This window comes from Sapajus apella, unplaced genomic scaffold (assembly GCF_009761245.1).
Source record: "Sapajus apella isolate SASKATOON/1434 unplaced genomic scaffold, GSC_monkey_1.0 scaffold80, whole genome shotgun sequence".
NCBI lineage: Eukaryota > Metazoa > Chordata > Mammalia > Primates > Cebidae > Sapajus > Sapajus apella.
This window is the reverse complement of record NW_022437020.1, coordinates 8,779,465-8,801,118: the sequence shown is the minus strand read 5'-3', so window position 1 is coordinate 8,801,118 and position 21,654 is coordinate 8,779,465. Positions and strand designations below refer to the sequence as shown.

The window sequence follows — 21,654 nt, the reverse complement described above, 5'->3', positions numbered from 1 at the left end:
AGGTAAGAAAGATATCTCATTCATAATAGCAACATAAACTACGAGGCACCTAGACAGAAATTCAGTAAGAAACGTACAAGAAAGAAAACGTTAATTGAACTCATGTCATCTGTATCCACTCAAATGTCCTTTCACTAAAAAGAAAAGCCTTCCCTAAACATTTCATATCTAAAACAGCAACCCCACCAAACTTATTACTTTGTTCCCTTATCAAACATTTTCTCCCCAGGTGGAACTTATTTAAACAAGCTGCAGCATAATCTCAACAAGTTCATTTAAATTTAATGGAAAAAAATTTAACGTATATAAACAGAAGCAAATAAACATTCCCTATGAATATGACGGGATTTTTTCCAACAGCTTTATTGAGGCAAAATAAAATGCACTCATTTTAAGTCTACAGATTGATGAGCTCTGGTAATCATATACAGGTATATAACTCACCACCCTATTTAAAATATAGAACATTCATTCTATAGACCATTCCATCATCTCAAAAAGTTCCTTCATCTCTCTTTAACCCTTTCCAGACTCCAGGTCCCAGGCAAAATACTGGTCAACAAAAAGTTTTGCCTTTTCTGAAAATTAATATTAATGAAATCATATGTAGATTTTTGTTTGACTTGCTTCACTTTGCATGTTTCTGAAATACTCCCATGTTGTATCAACAGTTCATTCTTTTGTATTTGATAGTACTGTATACTACAGATGCATAATTTTTTAATCCATTCATGAGAAGATAGACATTTGAGTTATTACCAATTTGAGGCTATTTAAACAATGCTATTGTGAATTTACATATGAGAGAGAGAAAGAGAGACAGAGAGACAGAATGTGTGTTTTCATTTCACTTGGGTTTAATACCCAGGAGAGAATTGCTGAGTCATAGGTTAAATGCACATTAAACTTTTATAAGTGGCTATACCATTTTACATTCTCACCAGCAATGAATGAGCTCAAATTGTTCTCTATCTTGGTATCATCAGTAATTTTAATTTCTCTCATTCTAGAGAGAGTAAAATCGTGGCTTATGATGCTTTTAATTTCTACTTATCCTGAGCTTATTCATACACTTTGTTTTGTGAATTGTCTGCTCACAACCTTTATCCGTTTTTATTGGTTGTCTCACTAATGAATTTTACAAAAATTCTGTGTATATTGTGGTTCAAGCCTTTTGTCAGATGTTTTTTGTAAATATTTTCTCCTAGTGTGTTGCTTGCCTTTTCATTTTCTGTATCATGTTTTGAAGAGCAAAACTTTTAATTTTGATGAAACCCATTATCATTTATTTTACAGTTTGTGGTTTTGTATCCCACTTTTAAAAATCTTTGCTCAATGCAATGTCACAAAAATTTTGTTTTCTTCTAGGAATTTTGCACTTTTACATTTAGATCAATGGACCATTATTAATTTTTGTGTGTGGTATAAGGTAAGTTCAAGGTTCAGTACTTTCCACAAAGATATCTACTTGTTCCAGCACAGTGTGTTAAAAAGACTTTTAATGATTTACCCTGGTGTCACTGCTGAAAATCAATTCACCATGAGTGTAGGTCTATTTCTGAAATCTGTTTTGCTCCATTGATCTAAAAGTCCCTCCATACACCAATCCCGCACTGTCTTGACTACTGGAGCTTATAGTAAGCTTTGACAGCAGGTAGCTTAAGTTCTCCAGCCTACTTTAAAATTATTAATATTTGGGATAATAATTTTTAGAATCAGCTTGTCAATTCTTCAAACAAGCCTGCTGGAATTTTCATTAGAACTCCACTGACTCTAAGGATGGCAACCTCTCCAAAATGATCTAAACATTATTGATTTTTCCAAACCATAGCCATGGCAGTTCTCTATTTATTTAGGTCCTCTTTAATTCTCTTTAGCAATGTTTTGTAGTTTTCAGTGTACACGTCATACTTACTTTGTGTTAAATTTATTCTCAAACATTTTAAACTTGGTTGCTATTATGAGCTAAAATTCCATTTTCCAAATGACGACTAGCATTAGAAATAAAATTGATTTTTGTACACCGACTTGTGTATTCTATAATCTATCCAAAATCACTTTTAGTTCTAGTACACATTTGTAATTTTCTTACCAGGGTCTACAAGCACAATTATGTTCTCTGCAAATAAAGACAGTCTGACTTCTTCCTTTCCAATTCATGACTCTTGATTACTGCTTTGCCCATATTCCACTGGTTAGAGCCTACAGTAGAATGCTGAATGACCCTTCCCTTGATTCCTGATCTTAGAAGGAAAGAATTAAGTAGTTCACCACCCAGGAAGTTGTGGCTTTTCACTGCTTTGGAAATCACCTTTTGCTTCTGGTTTCCGTTCTTTCTCATGAATGTATTTAAGACTATCTCATTTTCTGAATCTACTAAAATGATTATTTGGTATTTATGTTTTATTCTAAGATGATAAATTACTCAGGCTATTGATTTTCAGATGTTAAACAAATCTTGTATTCCTGAAATAACTACTACTTGGGTTTAATGGAATATCCTTTTTTTATATACCAGTAGACTGGGTTTGCCTATATTTTGTTAACACTTTTTGCGTCTGTTGTAGAGAAAAACACTGGCCTATAGCTTTCTTCCACAGTCTTTGTTTGGTTTGTATCAGGGAAACACAAACCTCATACAACACGCTTGGAAGGGTTCCCTCCTGTGCCAAAAAATTTGTGTAGAATTCTTATTTATGTCCTTTAATATTTGAAATAATTCAATGAGAAGCCAGCTGGGCCTAAAGTTTTCTTGATGAAAAGTATTAGTTATGAACTAGATTTTTTAAACTGATATAAGGCTATTAATCTATTTTTTCCTTGGGCCAGTTTTAGCAATGTGCATCAGGGAATCTGTCCATTTCTCTGAATGGCACAAAGGTGCCCAATACACTCCTCATTACCTTTTTGATGTCTAGAGGATCTGTAGTGACATACCCCTTTCCATTCTTTTTAAAAATTTTTTATTGGTATGTAATATTTTACACATTTATTTGGTATATGTGAGTCTTTATTACATGCACAGAATGTGTAAGGATCAAGTCAGGGTATTTTTGTTATCCATTATCTCCTTGAGCATTTATTATTTCTATGAGCTGGAAACATTTAAAGTCTTCTCTTGCAGCTACTCTGAGATACGTAATACATTGTTGCTAAGTATAATGACCCTACTCTGTTACTCGTTAAAATTTCTTTCTTTTAATAAATGGCACCCATTCTTCATCTCCTCCTACCACCAACATACCCTTCCTAGCCTCTATTATCTATCATTTTATTCTCTCCTCCCCAGAGGTCAACTTTTTCAGCTCCCATGAGTGAGAATGAGATATTTTTCTTTCTGTGCTTGACTTATTTCACCTCCCATAATGACCTCGAGTCATCTATGTGGCTGCAAATGACACGATTTCATTTTTTATGGCCAAATAGTATTGTGTGTATATATACCACGATGAACATTTAGGCTGACTCCAAATCTTTGCTATTGTGAATAGTGCTGCAGTAGACACGCAAGTGCAGGTATTTCTTTGATACACTGATCTATTTTCCTTTGGATACTCAGTAGTGGGACTGCTGGATTAGATGGTATTTTCATTTTTCGTTTGAGAAATGTCCATAGACAGTGCCTGTGCTAATTGGCAGTCCCACCAACAGTGCATTAAGAGTTTTCTTTTCTCTGCATCTTCATTGGCATCTGTTATTGTTTTTTAAATAGTAGCCATTATAACTGGGATAAGATATCTCATTGTGGTTTTGATTTGCATTTCCCTACTGATTAATGATGTTGAGCACTTTTTCACATACCTGCTGGCCATCTGCATGCCTTCTTTTGAGAAATGTCTATTTGTGTCTTTTTTGAGACAGAGTTTCACTCTTGTTGCCCAGGCTGGAGGGCAGTGATGCAATCTCAGCTCACTGCAACCTCTGCCTCCTGGGTTCAAGTTATTCTCCTGACTCAGCCTTCCGACTAGCTGGGATTACAGGCACCCACCACCACGTGGGCCCAGCTACTTTTTGTATTTTTAGTAGAGATGGGGTTTCACTATGTTGGCCAGGCTGGTCTCAAACTCCTGGCCTCATGTGATCCACCCGCCTCGGCCTCCCAAAGTGTTGGGATTACAGGCGTGAGCCACCGTGCCTGGCCTGCCCACTTTTTAATGAGATTGTTTGTTGTTTTTACTGTTGAGTTCTTTCCATTCTGGATATTACAATGTCCCTTGTCAGATGAATAGTTTGCAAACATTTTCTCCCATTCAACAGGTTGTTTCTTCACTCTATTAATTGTTCCTGTTGCTGTATAGAGGTTTTTCAGTTTCTAAAATATAGTCCCATTCGTCTAAGCTTTAGTTGTCTGTGTTTCTGAGGTCTTAGCCATAAAATCTCTGCCTAAACCAATGTCCTGAAGTGTTTTCCCTGTTTTCTTCCAATAGATTTAGGGTTCCAGGTCTAATATTTATGGCTTTAATCCATCTTGTGTTTTGCATATGATAAGAGACAGGGGTCTAGTTTTATTCTTTTGCATATGGATATCCAGTTTTCCCAGCAACATTTACCTGAAGAGGGTGTCCTTTCCCCACTCTACCTTCCTGTTATCCTTTTCGAAAATCAGTTTGCTATAAATACGTAGATTTCTGGATTCTCTGTTCCATTGGTCTGTGTCTGTTTTTAGGTGAATACCATGCTGTTTTGGTTACTAGAGCCTTGTAATATACTTTGAAGTCAGGTAGTGTGATGCCTCCAGCTTTGCCCCATTTACTCAGGATTGCTTCAGCTATTTGGGCTCAATCCTAAAAACATGAATTTTAGGATTGTTTTTTCCAATTTTGCAAAAAGTGACCTTGGTATTCTGATAGAAATTGCACTGAATCTACAGATTGCCTTGGACAGAAGAGTCATTTTAACAATATTAATTCTTTTAATCCATGGGCATGGGATGTCTTTCCATTTGTCTGTGTCCTCTTCAATTTGTTTCATCAGTGCTTTGTTTCCTTGTAGAGATCTCTCATCTTCTTGGCTAAATTTATTCCTAGGTTGTTGTTGTTTTTTTTTTTAATAACTATTGTAAATGAGAATGCCTTCATGCTTTCTTTTTTGCCTGTTTCATTATTGGTATATAGAAATGCTACTGATTTTTGTATGTTAATTTTGTAACCTACAACTTTACTGATTTATCAGATCTAAGAGTTTTTTTTTTTTAATAATAAAGTGTTTAGGTTTTTCTAGATATAAGATTATATCATTAGCAAAGAGAGACAATTTGACTTCCTCTTTTCCAGTCTGAATCCCGTTTATTCCTTTCTCTTGCTTGACTGCTCCGGCTAGGATTTCCAGTACTACAGGAACCTCTCTTCCACTCTTGACATTGGTTATGTATCTTTTCTCTTGTCCCCGCCTCCCCCAATTCTAGACAGAGATTCATCAATTTTATTAATCTTTTCAAAGAATCCTTTGTTTTTTAGTTCTGTCTTCTCTATCATTTGCCCATTTTCAATTCCACTGATTTCAATTATTCTCTTTATTACTTCATTCCTGTTTTTACTTTGGGATTAACTGGATTCTAGAAGTATACAGAAACTGTTTCAATCTCTGTGCAATTACTGTCATATATTTCATCTTTATATGTTATAAGCCCAACAAGAATTTAGTTTCATCATTATTGTCTTCTATTTTCTTTTAAAACATGAAATGACAACAAAAATATATTTATACTGTCTGTGGTAAAACCAACCAAAGGTAAAAGAACAGCATTTCCTAATAACTACTGTCAACATTGATGACAGACTCAGCTGTTCTTCTACACATTTTTAAAAAGTTATAGCTCTAATCACACTCTAATTACTTAACTGTTTCTCTATATTTGGGCATTGAGAACACCTACATCTGGAAAATTATATATAATGAAAGGCAAGCTTTTTTTCAGTACATCATGATATTCAGAAAGGTGAAACTTTTATACAGAAAATATTTCCCGATTTTAAGATTGCTTCCTCTGGTCACGTTAAAAGAATTTCATTTAATCTAATCATTAATTATACTTAATTCAAATGAATAGAGTTAATATAAATTCTATATTGGCAAGAGAAGCTATTGTTTTTAAGGCTTCAATACAAACTACTAAAGTGCTTTCCCAATGTAGTCCCAAATTTCCATCAAAGTGCCAGTTTCACCACATTTGGAATTATCATTTGCAAAATCTTTCATTTTTGAAAAGCCAAAAATTGTTTTTGTCTTTCTTCCGTGAATTTGATTACCCCCTTATCTCTTACTAATTTTCATGTGTTTCACCAAAAGGATTTTACCTACTTTATCGGGAGGTTTTCTCAGGTTTCTCTGGGGATTTTTTTATAGACTTAAATTCTAGAGCTTTATCTAAGAGCCCTCAGGCCAATTTGCAGAAACACTGAATCTGAAGATGAATAAATGCACTACAACACGGTCTCTTCATGTTATTTTCTTGAAGTGTTCAGCATGGTCTTGAAATTTTTAGAAGACTCAAAATTGTAAAATAAAGATAATAACGAGTTTGTTACCATTTCCACTCTTTATAATAGAGACTGTTTCATTACGACTGTAACAACACACTAAACTGGTCAGAAAGACCACCAGGATTTGTACCGAGGTGCTATTATAGGCATCCCATTTGTGTTTCAAAACTCAAAATATTTTTAGACCATTGTAAAACCCTAAGTTTTCATCATTTTGATGCCAGATGCTTGAAAGTAAAGCGGCAAAATATCACTTATATGCACAGGCCAATGTTCTACTGTCAGCCCTTCATATCCACGTGTTCCCTAGCAGAGAGTCAACCAACCACAGATGAAAAATAATTCAATTCAAAAATTAGAAACAATACAATAAAAATACAACGGTTAAAAACAATACAGTATAACAACTACTTACATAGCATTTACAGTGTGTTAGGTATTATACGCAACTTAAAGATGATTTTAAAATATACAGGAAGGTATGTGTAGGTTATATCCAAATACTATGCCATTTTCTATCAGGAAGCTGAGAATATGTGGTTTTGGTATACTGGGGGCATGGTCTGGAACCAACCCCCTGCAGATACCAAAGGACGACTATGCTCTCCAATATGGCAGCCACTTGTCACAAGTAACCATTTAAAACACGTGGCTAGTGTTGACTGAGTAACTAAACTTTTTTTTTTTTTTTTTTTTTTTTTTAATTGAGACAGAGCCTTGCTTTGTCGCCCAGGCTAGAATGCAGTGGCATGATCTCGGCTCACCACAACCTCTGTCTCCCGGGTTTAAGTGATTCTCCTGCTTCAGCCTCCTGAGGAGCTGGGACTACAAGTGCCTGCCACCATGCCTGGCTAAATTTTTTTGTGTTTTTGGTAGAGACAGGGTTTCACCGTGTTAGCCCGAATGGTCTCAATCTCCTGACCTCCTGATCCACCTGCCTTGGCCTCCCAACGTGCTGGGATTACAGGCGTGAGCTACTGCACCTGGCCGGAACTGAACTTTTTAATTAACTTGGCTGAAATTTAAATAACCAGATCTGCTATGGACAGCACAGGCTTAGATTAAACTAGAAAGAAAGCCACACTTTGTTCTCCTTTTGGAATATAGGCAGTAACTGTTATTCAACTCAAACTCACTCATTTTCTCAACAAAAGTGGATTTCTTCAGAAGCAGCAGCAAGTGTGGCTTCACATGGCCGCTCCCCATCAGGGTGCCTGTGGGCACAGCGCTCTGCCTAAACTATGGCCACACGTGCTCTGATTCTGGCTAGCTCTGTGTGATATGTTTTACCATGCAGGTATATGAATCTAACGTTAGTAAAATCTGACCCATTAACATATTTGAGATAACTTCTAGTTGGGTGAGTGACTGGTATTAGACATCTATGTCCCATTTATTAAACTGCATCTGGCTAGCTTCCCCCCTCCCTGCTAATCTTCACCATTTAAATTAACTGCACCTCTTCTCTTCCTGATCCTCAGGCCAAAAGTCTCAGTTATTCTTGACATATTTCACTCTCACATCACATCCCAGCTACTCTTCTTGCCTTAGGGCTTACGCCCTTCTGGAATGTTCGCACACTATAACCAGCTAATTTTTTTTTTTTTTTTCGAGATGAAGTTTCGCTCTTGTTGCTCAGGCTGGAGCACAATGGCGCGATCTTGGCTCACTGCAACGTCCGCCTCCTGAATTCAAGCGATTCTCCTGCCTCAGCCTCCCGAGTAGCTGAGATTACAGGCACCCACCACCACGCCTGGCTAATTTTTGTATATTCAGTAGAGACGGGGTTTCACCATGTTAACCAGGCTGGTCTTGAACTCCTGACCTAAGGTGATCCACCCGCCTCGGCCTCCCAAAGTGCTGGGATTACAGGCGTGAGCCACTGTGCCCAGCCTAATCAGCAAATTTTCTAAATCACAAGGCTGTTCTCCCATTCCTCTGTCAAAGGTTTTGACAGCTCACCAATGTCCCTACAGTAAATTATTGGATATGCTCCAATCATACTGAATATTTATCAGCTCCTAAAACCAAAACTGCTCCTGCTTTCCTTCAACCCATCACACGTAGTGTGCCCTGAGTTGGGGTAATTCCACACCTCCATCCTTCCAGCCTCCCTCCCTGCCTCAGCTTTCCAGATTTCCAGCCCAACCCTGCTTTCCCTAGGAAGTCTTCCTTGCACTCGTCCTCCCACCCCAGCAGACAGTGAGGACTTTTTACACACGGCACTTAAATTCACTCTTTTGGAACTGCCTTGTTTTCTTAGGAACAATACAGAATTACAGGTAAGACAATGGTTTGAATCCCAGCTCCAGTGTTTTTGAAGTAATGACCTTGGGGGAATTACCTACTCTTCTGTAGCTTAGAATTTTTAATGTAAAAACTGATAATACTTATTATCCTAAAAGAGTTATGAGAAATTTGCCATATACTTAACCCTCAATAAGTGTTAGCTCTAACTCCATCCCCCAGTAGATGATGAAGTACCAGAAGGAGGGCACCATATTTGCTCATTTCTGTATCTCGGGGCCCAGCCCTGGGCCTGGTATCCATTAGGTGCTCAATAAATATTTGCTGATTATATAGTTCACAGAGGATCAACTGGTCACCCTGTCTATCTATCTATATGAATTCGTGTTCTTGTTTCTCTCTGTCTCTACACACACACACACACACACACAGCAGGGTGAGAAGCAAGGGAGAAAGAGAGAGTGAAAAGTCAAGTCTTGTCTCTTATGAGTTATTTCACTCACCGTTCCCTATTGGGATCTTTGAGCTACTAACAGGAGGAGCCAATTTGACTGGAGGTCACAAACTCTTAAAGAAACTACACTGTTTTGAGGCCGGGTGTGGTGGCTCATGCCTGTAATTCCAGCACTTTGGGAGGCCAAGGTGGGTGGATCACTTGGGATCAGGAGTTTGAGACCAGCCTGGCCAACATGGCAAACCCCACCTCTACTAAAAAAAAAATAAAAAATAAAAAATTAGTCGGGTGTGGTGGCATGCGCCTGTAATCCCAACTACCTGGAGGCTAAGGAGGCTAAGGCGGGAGGCAGAGGTTGCAGTGAGCCAAGATGAAACCACTGCATTCCAGCCTGAGCAACAGAGCGAGACTTCATCTCAAAAAAAAAAAAAAAGAAAAAAGAAAAGAAACTATATTGTTTTGAAAGTAACAGGTATGGCTGAGGCGGGAGGACTGCTTGAGCCCAGGAGGTAGAGGCTGCAGTGAACTATGATTGTGCCACTGCACTGCAGTCTGGGTGACAGAGGAAGAGAGCCTGTGGCGGGGTGGAGGGATATATGATGCATTCAAGCAACTTTCTAATCTCACCAAAAGGCAGTCCATTTCCAACCTTATGATAAAAGAAAAGATTAGTTTTGCCTCTGTAAAACTGAGGAACAATTACTTGAGGTAACTGGTGTTAGTTTTCGCTCTCTTTCTAGATGGAAGAAAAACAGATATGGGTTCTACCCTCAAGAAGCTTTAGACTCATTGGAGAGATAGACATTAAATAGAGAACTATAAAACAATTCATTGTGCTTATGATAGCTGTTGTATATAACAGAGGAATAACGTCACACAGGGAACAATAGTATCACATAGCAGGGATATATATACATATACACACACACACACGCACACGCACACGCACACACACACACACACACATGGATACCAGGTGACCTGGTCTGGCTGGTAAGAGGAGGTTTCCCTGAGAAAATGATCAGTGAGAGCTGAGAGACACAGGCAGAGCTGGTGAGGGGGGCAGGGGTGGGGAGTGAGCAGAAGAGTGACCCCAGAGGGTCCCAGGCCAAAACCTTTGCACTCCGTGACTCTGAAAGAACAGAGAGGGGCTGCGGCTCAAAGCTGCAGCTGGAAAGGTAAGAGGTGCCAGACATTGCAGGGCCACACGGATCACATTATAAACTTTTAAAATCACCCTAAGAGAAATGGGGAACCAATCATGGATTTTTAAAAGGAAATATTTTTATTTCCATTTTAACAGCTCACATTATTTGTAGACTGGGTTGGAAGGGGCAAGACTGGATGCAGGGATGGAAGAGGCCACTGCAACACTTCTGGTGAGGAATGTTTCCCAACCCAAAAATGGGGCAGAATCTCCAGGGAAAGGAAGTGAAAAGATCTGACAAATTTTTAGGAGGCAGAATCAATCAGACTTAGAAATCAGCGGTATTGGAGGTAAGGAAAAGGTACCAAGGATGGTTTGTAGATTTCTGGCATGGCTATCAGAGGCTTTGGTGCCATCTGCTGAGAATGAACACTGTGGTGAGAATGAACACAGCTTGTGCTGTGCTGGCAATGTCTCTGAGCTATGAGAGTACAGAGGTTGAATACACAGTTGGCTACACTGGTCTAGATATCACAGGCCAGGACTAGGTTAAATACAGAGCATGCCTAAGCGCCACATGTGGCCATAAGCAAATGGGGCAGTAGGTATTTTCTTCTATTAATTCTTCCACGTTGATTCATAATATGCTAGGAGAAACACTATCTGATTCTCTTACTCTATTAGGGAAAGGGGATCAGGTAAAAGGTGTTATATAAAAACAAACATAGGGCTTGCCCAAAATATTGTTTTAGATAAAAACTCAGAAATGAAACTACACATATGTGAAAATCTTGTATGTGACATAGTAGTGCCCAGTAATGAAGAAACAATGCCTGATTTAGGCTATCTTCATGGGAAAAAAGTGAAGCTGTACCAGGCTACCTCATATACACAAAAGCCAATTCTGAACAGATTAAAAACCTAAATGCCATAAAACATTTTAGAAGAAAATAAAGGCAAATAATGACCCTGCAGTATATTTCCTGAACAAGACACAAAGGGCACAAACTACAAGGCTAAAGAAAAACAAAATTCACCTACGTTAAAATGTAGACTTCTGTCCAACAGCAAAAACCAGAATGTGAAAAAAACTAGAGAAAAAAACATTGCAACATGTAACAAAGAATACATAAACCATTCCATTCCAATAAATCAATAAGACAAAAAGCCCAGTCTTGCAATGTTTGTTACTCATATGTCATTTTTGCAAAAAAAAAAAAAAAAAAAAGAGAGAGAGAGAGAGGCAGGCATATCACACCAGGGAAGAGAAAAACCATCTGGTAGTACATCACTCGTAAAGGCAAGTGAACAGGCACTATCCCGCCTGGTCAGTAAGGACATAAAATGATGACAATCTCTTTGGAGGACAACCTGCCAATATCCATAAAAAATATTTTCACTTGGCAAATGCACTTCTAGGAGTTATTCAAGAAATAAACTCTTACATACATAACGTCATCAGTCAAGGACATTCTCTGTAATGTGTCTAGTAGCCGAAAAATGAAAACTTAAAATGTCCACCAATAGAAGGTAAGTATAAATAAATCACATGCATATGATGGAATCTGAGACAAAGTCCTATGCAGATAAGGAACTATCACTAAATTAACTGTTACGTGAAAAAATCAAGAGGTAGAACAGAACATTTTAAAACGGGAGCTGGTTACAAGGTAGAAGATGGAAAAATATTTCTGCCTACATGCATAGATGACCTCTGGATGGTACATAAGAAACCAGTGAAAGTGATGGCCTCTGAGAAGAAGGGTAAGAGACTGGGGCTAAAAGTAGATATTGCCCCTCACTGATCAGTCTATAATAGTTTTAATTTGCTTTTTACCCATGTATGTATGCACTATCTTTTCAAAAACCAAAATCTCCTGCTATGAAAATTTCAGCCATTCCCAATAAATAAAATAAATAAATGATAGCATATCCATACTTATAAATACTATATTCAGAAGTTGCAAAGAACAGTGAATCAATATGTACTAAGAACCGATAGAAGGTTTCTTTACGGATAATGAAAATGTTTTAAAATTGACTGTGGTGATGAATATCCAACTCTACGAATATGCCAAAAGCCATTAGCTGTACACTTTAAATGAGTGAATTCTATAGCATGTGAATTATATCTCAATAAAGCTATTAAAAAATATATATAGATATACAGTCATTTACTGCTTAACAACAGGGATATTCTGAGGACTGCGTTGTTAGGGGATTTCGCTCTTGTGTGAACATCATAAAATGCACGCACACAAATCTAGATGGCACAGCGTACTATACACCCAGGTTATAGCATATAGTCTACTGTTCCTAGGCTACAAGCCTGCACAGCATATGGCTGTACAGAATACTGTAGGTGACTGTAACACAGTGGCATTTGTTTATCTAACCAGAGAAAAGATACAGGCAAATATGGTATAACTTTATGGGACCACCATTGTAAATGGGGTCCATGATTGAGCAAAATGTCCTTATGTTGTATGTAACTAGATACGTACATACATACAGAGAGAAAAGATTCAGAAACTACAGTGCAAGCTTGTCCAGCCCGCAGCCCAGGGTGGCATGCAGCCCAGGACAGCTTTGAATGCAGCCTAACACAAATTCATAAACTTCCTTAAACATCTTAAGACTTTTTTGCAATTTTTTTTAGGTCCTCAGCTATCATTAGTGTTAGTGTATTTTATTTGTGGCCCAAGACAATTCTTCTTCCCATGTGGCCCAGGGAGGCCAAAAGATTGGACACCCCTGCTATTATAGTTCCTAAGAGCCCCTCACCGGTTTCTCCCTTTTCTCCCCTCCATTGGTTTTGACAAAGTTTTACTGGAACACAGCCACACCCATTAGTTTATATACTATCTATGGCTGCTTCCATGCTATGATGGCAGAGCTGGGTAGTTACAAAAGCCAGTATGGCACACAAAGCCTAACATGTTTACTATTTGGCCTTTTACAGAAAAAGTTTGCAGACCTCTGATATTAAAAAGTCTTTAAGTCACATAATTGAATAAAAAACAACAGTTGTAGAATTATACAGTCAGTATTATCATTAATGTTCAAAAACCACAAGCAACATAATACAACAGAATTTCATTTTCTTTTTCTTTTTGAGACGGAGTTTTGCTCTTTTGCCCAGGCAGGAATGAAGTGGTATGATCTCGGCTCACTGCAACCTCCACACCTCAGGGGTCAAGCAATTCTCCTGCCTCAGCCTCCAGTAGCTGGGATTGCAGGCATGCACCACAATGCGCAGTTAATTTTTTAATTTTTAGTAGAGATGGGGTTTTGCCACATTGGCCAGGCTGGTCCAGAACTCCTCACCTCAGGTGATCAACCCACCTCCGCCTCCCAAAATGCTAGGATTACAGGTGTGAGCCACCGCACCTGCCCATGTGACAGAATTTCTGTTTGTTTTGTTTTGTTTTTTTGTTTGTTTGTTTTTTTGAGACGGAGTTTCGCTCTTGTTACCCAGGCTGGAGTGCAATGGCGCGATCTCGGCTCACCGCAACCTCCGCCTCCTGGGTTCAGGCAATTCTCCTGCCTCAGCCTCCTGAGTAGCTGGGATTACAGGCACGCGCCACCATGCCCAGCTGATTTTTTGTATTTTTAGTAGAGACGGGGTTTCACCATGTTGACCAGGATGGTCTCGATCTCTTGACCTCGTGATCCACCCGCCTCAGCCTCCCAAAGTGCTGGGATTACAGGCGTGAGCCACCACGCCCGGCATGACAGAATTTCTATGAGTCCATGCAATACAGTTAAGAAATGCTCTAGAAGGATAAGTACCAAACCAAATGTATACCCAGTTACACCCACGCAGAGGCAGACGGACAAGGATTAGGGGTTAGTCAAAGGGGACTTTGGCTTTTCGTAATTTAACTGAATATTTGCTTTGTTTGAAAGAGTTAATATTCATGTATTACTTGAATAATACATTTTGAGGACATTTTTTATTAGCTTTTTATAAAGTGAGGCTGGCAAAAGTGGAAAGTAACAGGACTAGGTGGAATACAAATTGTGAGCCCTGATCTTGGTCTTAATGTTATGAAACTCTGCACAGAATTTTAGCAATTCTGACCCTACGCCCACCTTTTACTTTTTACAGATCTTTATCGTGGCATTCCACTTATAGTTCACTTTGATTAACCTCAGAACTGAGGTTTCCATGTTGTAAGGTTCCACGTGAAATGACGTGGAAGACAAGCTACAAGGTAGGCACAGGCCAGAGAGCTTCTGGGTCCTGACGACAGTCAACTATTTCAGGCATGTAACTCCCATTTCAGGGCCCCTGGGCCAGGCGGCTACTCCCAGTCTCAGGGCTAGTGCAGCCTTGCAGTCAGTCCATCCTGTCAGCCTTTGTATTCATATATTCATATTATTCACATGATGCCCATAAGAATACTAGGACTTCCAACGTTTTTCAGCACCTCAAAATGCAAGTACGTTTGGCTAGTCTTGTAACAAAGTATACCTTAGGAAGGAAATGAAATCATTTCTAATGAGCAACTAAAGCCCTAGACTGGCACATATGTAATTTGAGTCCCTAACCAAGCTGCCTTCAACCATAATTCACAGAGATAATGTGGGTACACATGATCAAATATATATAAAATCCATCTCTAGGAAAATAAAGTAGGTTGAAATTCGACTAGAGAAAGTAAATTAGTTTTGGACAATTATTAGTTTAAAAACCATGGGAACGGACAGTTTTTCAAACCAAAAACGGAATATGTCAAGTATAGTTTCCAACTGCATACATTTATACAAAATTAGATCTCAGATAACCAGTCTTCTTATAATATAACTACAGGCTATGTACACTTGCTGGAAAAAAACAAGTACTCTAAAACAATAACAAAGGAAAGCACCTAAAACAAAAAGAGAGATGGACAGGATATCATTGGGGCCATGATTTTTGTTTTTTTTTTTTGACGGAGTCTCGCTCTGGTTGCCAATGGCACAATCTCAGCTCACTGCAACCTCCACCTCCTGGGTTCAAGCAATTCTCCTGCCTCAGCCTTCCAAGTAGCTGTGACTACAGGTACACGCCCCCACGCCCGGCTAATTATTTTGTATTTTTAGTAGAAACGGGGTTTCACCATGTTAGCCAGGCTGGGCTTGAACTCGACCTCAGGTGATCCACCCGCCTTGGCCTCCCAGAGTGCTGGGATTACAGGCACGAGCCACCGCACCCAGCCAGGCCCATGATGTTTAAAGGACTTGTGCTAAGTCTGTACGCTTGAACAACTAACAACAGGGGAAACCTGTGTAATTCTCTAATTACAGGTACACCACAGTCACTTCTGCTTCTGAAACAAAAGCAACCGGACAACCTGAAGAAAGGCTGTTAAAGCTGAAATAACCTGGGCAAGGCTGGCTGTACAGAAACGACGGTTTTGGGGAAAAGAATCCATTCACAAAAATGTTCTTTTAAACAATCGGGTTTAGCAAATCTTCACAAAAGAAAGAGAGTAAGATGTTGAGTACTAACAAGAGAGAAGCATTAAAAATTACACATAGACACATTTTAAACTAAATGTAATTTATGTTTCTCCTTGGGGAAGAAGATTTGCTTCTAGGAAACTCACCTCCGTGTTCTAGAAAAACCCGAACACATCTTTCCTTTCCTCTTGCTGCAGAGAAATGAAGCAGAGTCCAGCCATTAGCATCTCGGCCATTTGGAGAATAGCCTTGTTCTAACATCTTTCGCACCGTGTGGACATCCCCAGCAGCCACGGCAGCCTGGATCTGCAACTCTTCCTGGAGTTCAGGGTTCCTTCGACAGTGATGGTGTAACATCCTAGCTGAGTCCGCTTTTTACAAAGGATTCATTAGGTTACAGGGGTCAGCCTTTAAGAAGGGAAGGTAGAAAACATGAAATTTAGAATAACTGCTTCCTGATACCATGTCCACCAAGTATCACAGAATGTTCCATTTGCTCAATCAGTAAACCTTATTTGACAATGCATACCACTAGCCAGGTGTGGTGTGCCTATAGTCACAGGTACTTAGGAGGCTGGGGGGGTGGGGATCACCTGAGCCCAGGAGATCAGTCCCAGCTACTCAAGAGGCTGAGGTGGTAGGATCACCTGAACCCAGGAGATCAAAGCTGCAGTGAGCCCTGACAGCACCACTGCACTACTCCAGCCTGGACCACAGAGCAAGACATCATCTTGAAAAAATTAAAAAAAAAAAAAAAAAAAGTAGCAAGATGATACAATATATTTTAAAACCTTAAGAATCTAAACAATCAGGCCAGGCACAGTGGCTCAGGCCTGTAATCCCAGCACTTTGGGAGGCCAAGGTAGGAGGATCACTTGAGGCCAGGAGTTTGAGACCAGTCTGGCCAACATGGTGAAACCCCATCTCTACCAAAAATACAAAAATTAGCTGGGTATGGTGGCACACACCTGTAATCCCAGATATTTGGGTGGTTGAGGCAGGAGAATTGCTTGAACCCAGGAGACGGAGGTTGCAGGGAGCCGAGATTGCGCCACTGCACTCCAGCCTGGTCAACAGAGTAAGATTCTGTCTCAAAAAAAAAGAATCTCAACAATCTGGTGCTTAACCACATGATAAAATTACAAAAAGGAAAAGTAATACAGTGAATTCTCATACTCTCTCAAAGATCACAAAAGATGAATATACTAAAACCCAATATACAACGAAATCTCTGGACAGGCACACTGGCTCACATCTGTAATCCCAGCACTTTGGGAGGCCAAGGCAGGAGGATCACTTGAGCCCAGGAGTTCGAGACCAATCTGGACAACATGGTGAAACCCTGCCTCCACAAAAAATACAAAATTAACAAATTAGCCAGGCATGGTAGTGTGTGCCTGTAGTCCCAGCTACTCAGGGGGTAGAAGCAGGAAGATCATTTGAGCCTGGGAGGTTGAGGCTGCAGTGAGCCGTGACTATGCTACTGCACGCCAGCCTGGGATACAGAGCAAGATCTTGTCTGAAAAATTAAAACAAAAAAGTAAAATGAGACCCCCTTTATGGAAAACAGGAATAGTCCAAAGTAAAATGGTAAAAAGTTGCATCTTACATGTCTATACAAAAGCTTTTTTAGTGTGTTTTTAAGCTTTTAACCACATACAGAAACCTAAACGAACAAGCTTCTAGAAAGCCATTCCAGGTGTGCTAACTGGAAGAAACAGATTAGACTCGTCTCTTAACTAGTAGCCTCTGTTCTAAAAAAAAGTTTAAACTGTGATAAAGCCCTTTATAAAGACATTTTTGTTCTCATATGTAGGTTAGGCATCGCAGGATAATCTTGTTAACAACAATCATTTATCTTGCAAAACTTATTATAGACTGTACAAAGGGTAAACTTAGGCCTAACAAGTCAAATCATCACAACTTAAGAATACAAATATCCTATGTTATTTTATACATAGAAAAATGGTGTTTTTACATACTCATAAGTATCATGACTAAATGATCAAATTTAAAAATATCAAGCTACTTCTACAGTTATTTCCTCAAAGAAAACTGGGAATAAACAAGATTGCCTCTTATTTCTTCTCTCAATTCCTTCACAAATTGACCCTCCTTAGAAGATTTTAAACGAGAATCCTTTCAGAATAGGTTGTTGCTTATTCTCAGTTATAAGAGAAAATGCTGAACACCATCCAAAGAAATTAATGGCAACTTACTATGCTCACAATCATCCTTAACAGATTTTCTTTTTAATGAAGTGATTGTGTTGGCACTTAAATGAGGTCTACCATGCAAGAAAAAGACTGAAAGAATATCAAGACAAACCTGGGTTTTCTTTAGTGAGTGGTATATTTAATACACATTAACTAATTTAAGAGAGAAGGAAAAGTTAAAAGTTAAATGAGTTTTCCCCCAAAACAACACAGATGACTGATGATCGAGTCAACTTACCTTACAGAAGAGTGTCCCTTCTCCTGATGTTTGGATTGCTTAATAACCATCGTGCACATACAGCATCGTGGGAAGGGGGTTCAAAGTATGTCCAGACTGCAGAGTAAAAAAGCCTTCTTGACCTAAAAACAAAATAACAATCATAGGAAAATTCTTTAAAATAATAATCATAGATGTCTCCACAGTCTGCCTTTTGATGAATTTAAACGTCAGTGCTTTATAATAAATCTACAGAGCAGAGAAAGAACTCAGATCAACTCTTACAGAAAATAATCTTGTTACATATGTTCATCTCCAGTAAATATGATTTAGTTTCAGGACTTCACCCTCAAAAATGCAGTTATTTGAAAAAGAGCAAATAAAGAAAATAATAACTCATGTATTTTGGAATTTGGATGCAAGCACAGATTCTTCATTTTTCTCTACTGAGAATACATTTTCAGACTTGCTTCATCTGTATTACTTTTTAACTGACACCATTAGTCACCTGCACTTTCTAAACAGCACTTAATACATGTGCATTCAATATAGTAGGTAGCCTGGGTTAAAATGAAATCGATGATGAATAAAAGGAGACTGTGTCTTTAAATGCTTTTTCTTCATATGCCCTAAAAGCATCAAGGCAATTGCTTTGAAACGGTTTTTTCTTTATGCATACACCAAACTAGATAAAACATTAACAACAGCCTTGCCAGATTCTCCATGTGAATTCTGAGTAAACTCTCTACAACTTAAAAAAAAAAGGGGGGGGTGGATCTTTCTTCCTGTCAATTAAATTCCAGCTCTGTTAATTACATTAAGGTTAGGGACACAAAGTGGCTTCTACACAAAACTGTAGGAATTACATATTGGGAGAACTACCCCATTCCCCTTATGGTGAATGAGCATCACTTAAACTTTCAGACAAGAAAAGGTCAGGCCACTTAGCAACCTGACACAGAGCAGTTGTACGTACTGCTGGCTGCACACCAGAATTTTCAACCAATCCAAATTAGCACAGTCCACTTTTCTCTTTTCCTCTATTCTTATCTGTTTTTCCTTGTCAAACTTCTTCAAGGAAGGTAAAGAGTTTGCCAACTTGCCCTTGGAAATAAAATTTGTTTTAAAACTCTATTATTATTTCTAAATAAATGAGGCAGACAGGATCAGAACAACTCCTACGAAGCAAGCTGTGAAACATGCAGAACGATCCTTATACAAATGGTTGATTCTAAGACTGGAACATCACACGGTGCCAGAAAGTAAGGAGGTGCTCAAAGGGACAGAGGAGCCAAGTGAAAGGTCCCTCGATGGCCAGAGAGGGAACAACCTGGAGCCATACTTAAAATAGCACCAAGTGACAACTCAAAGGACTAAGCAGGTATCAACGGGTTCATATTGATACAAATAACTGATTCAATAAACAAAGAGGGGAGAAACACATCTGCTGTCCAGAACTTCAAATAATTTGTATAGATAGTCCCTCCTAAAGGTGGTGAGAAACATATAGGAAAATATAACATGTTATTAGCAGAAACTGAGTGTGGAGCATGCAGGAACTCTGTACTCCCTCTAATTTTTCTGTAAATTCAAAGTTTTACTACAATAAAGTTTATCTTAAGAGGCAAATCAATGTCTCCAACCACACACTGCCACAAATGAGTTTGCCATCACTTTTCACATAAGCTACTTTAAGAGTGAACATCACCGGACATTTCACTTCTAAGTGTGTTCTCAGCACTTCCTGCTTCCCATTAGAAGTAAAAATCACCCAACACAGCTTCAAGCCTGTGAGAATCCTGTGGTTGTTGCTGGCTTCCAACTACCCATCACTACTTCCATAGAGGCAGCTAGAAGTGACAGGAAAGAGGACATGAGAGCTGAGCAGAATAGGAAATTATATTAATTTACTGATAATATAAAGAAAAGGCCTAGTGGTAAAAGATGAAGCGGCTACACTATTTCTCCCCACAAGAAAGATGCAAAGGTGTAATAACTTGTGACCATTCCATATGAGCTCCTTCAATCAAACAAACAAATGTCTGTGGAATGCCTGATGCGTACTTGGCACTGTGATAGGCTCTGGCCACAGGTAGCACCTCCAGGTGGTATTCCAGTAGAGCTCTGCATACTTAAAATGAATTTTTTTAAATCCCAAACATTTTTAAGATTATTTTTCTCTTTTCTGACAATACCAAGTGTTATACACAATAACTACAGGTTTAAACCAAAAAAGTATGCCTTGCATGTACTAATGCATCCACGTTTACCAGGAAAAAAATACACACACGTCATGCACACATGATCCGTCAGCTGCACTTCTTTGAATTATGACAATAATTTATTACAAAAGACCCCCAAATAGTCAAAACATCAACAAGTAATTTCCTCTTGATGTTACTTTATGAGAAATGCACCTGACAGAGTAGAGCTATTGACGTGTGTATCAATGAATAAGAAAGACTATGGAGCTTAAAAGTGAACACAATATTCAGTGGTAAAGAATGTCTATTAAAAACCACAGAGGAAGTCCAGAGATGAGAATGGAAGAAAGTCTATTTTCCCTCAGGGAGTTAAAGTTAAAAAATCTGATAGCTCATGGAAGTCACCTATAATATAATGGAATATAACAAAGGAGGTAATTTTCTAAGTTACGTATGTTCAGTGTAAGTTTTTGTGGACTCGGGAACTACTGATACTGACAGTACGATCTTTAGAAATTCTATTCTAGGTCTCAGTCAGAAGAAAAAAAAAAGAATCCAAACAAGGAAGACTTTCTCTTCCACTACATGGGGTCAAAAGAAAGCAATCTAGGCTTCCAGGCTTTAATATTATTGACCATATTAATAACTATTAATTTTGAAATTAAAATACATAACCATCTAATTTCCATATATATGCCAAGTGAAGTTCATTTAGTTAAAACCACAACTTCTTGCTTCACATAGTTAAAAGAAAAAAATCTAAACTGATAGAACAGAGTGAAGAGTAAAATAAACATAAAATAAAATATGTTTAAGACCTGTCCAAAGTTAGAAAACCTTCACCAAATTTGATCACATTTCCCCAATTTCCTTTGGCATAAATGATTAGACATTCATGACTTTTTGCATATTGTTTTCATTAAAAGTTCACACATTTTTGATTAAGTGTTGTAAATGGAACTGTGCTTTCTGATGTCACATAAACTTAGAAAAGATATTGGCTTGCTACTCAAAGAAAGAAATAAGCATTTCTTTGCAAAGTAAACAAAAATACATGCTGTTAAGAAAATAAATGCAGCCAGCAACTCCGATGACATTGGATCTGAGGAAAAAAAAATTCTTCAATGCTTCACGTTCACAAGATCTAAGAGGGAAGATGGACGCAAAGCACTACAAGGCCTGACCCAAACGTAGAACATGGCTGAGATGCCTGTTCACAAGCTCCACTGATAGGATCAG

At 38.6% G+C, this 21,654-nt stretch overlaps 1 protein-coding gene across 1 annotated transcript in view; it reads right to left on the bottom strand.

The window, feature by feature from the left end:
* The window catches only part of ASB7 (ankyrin repeat and SOCS box containing 7), a 47,214-nt gene that overhangs the window by 21,970 nt on the left and 3,590 nt on the right, over positions 1-21,654 (bottom strand). Inside the window, exons 3-4 of the mRNA XM_032252863.1 lie at positions 18,233-18,354; positions 15,925-16,186 (exon numbers count right to left, since the gene is read on the bottom strand). Of these exons, the coding sequence (XP_032108754.1) occupies positions 15,925-16,135 (211 nt within the window). The 5' untranslated portion in view covers positions 16,136-16,186; positions 18,233-18,354. The remainder of the gene's footprint in view (positions 1-15,924; positions 16,187-18,232; positions 18,355-21,654) is intronic.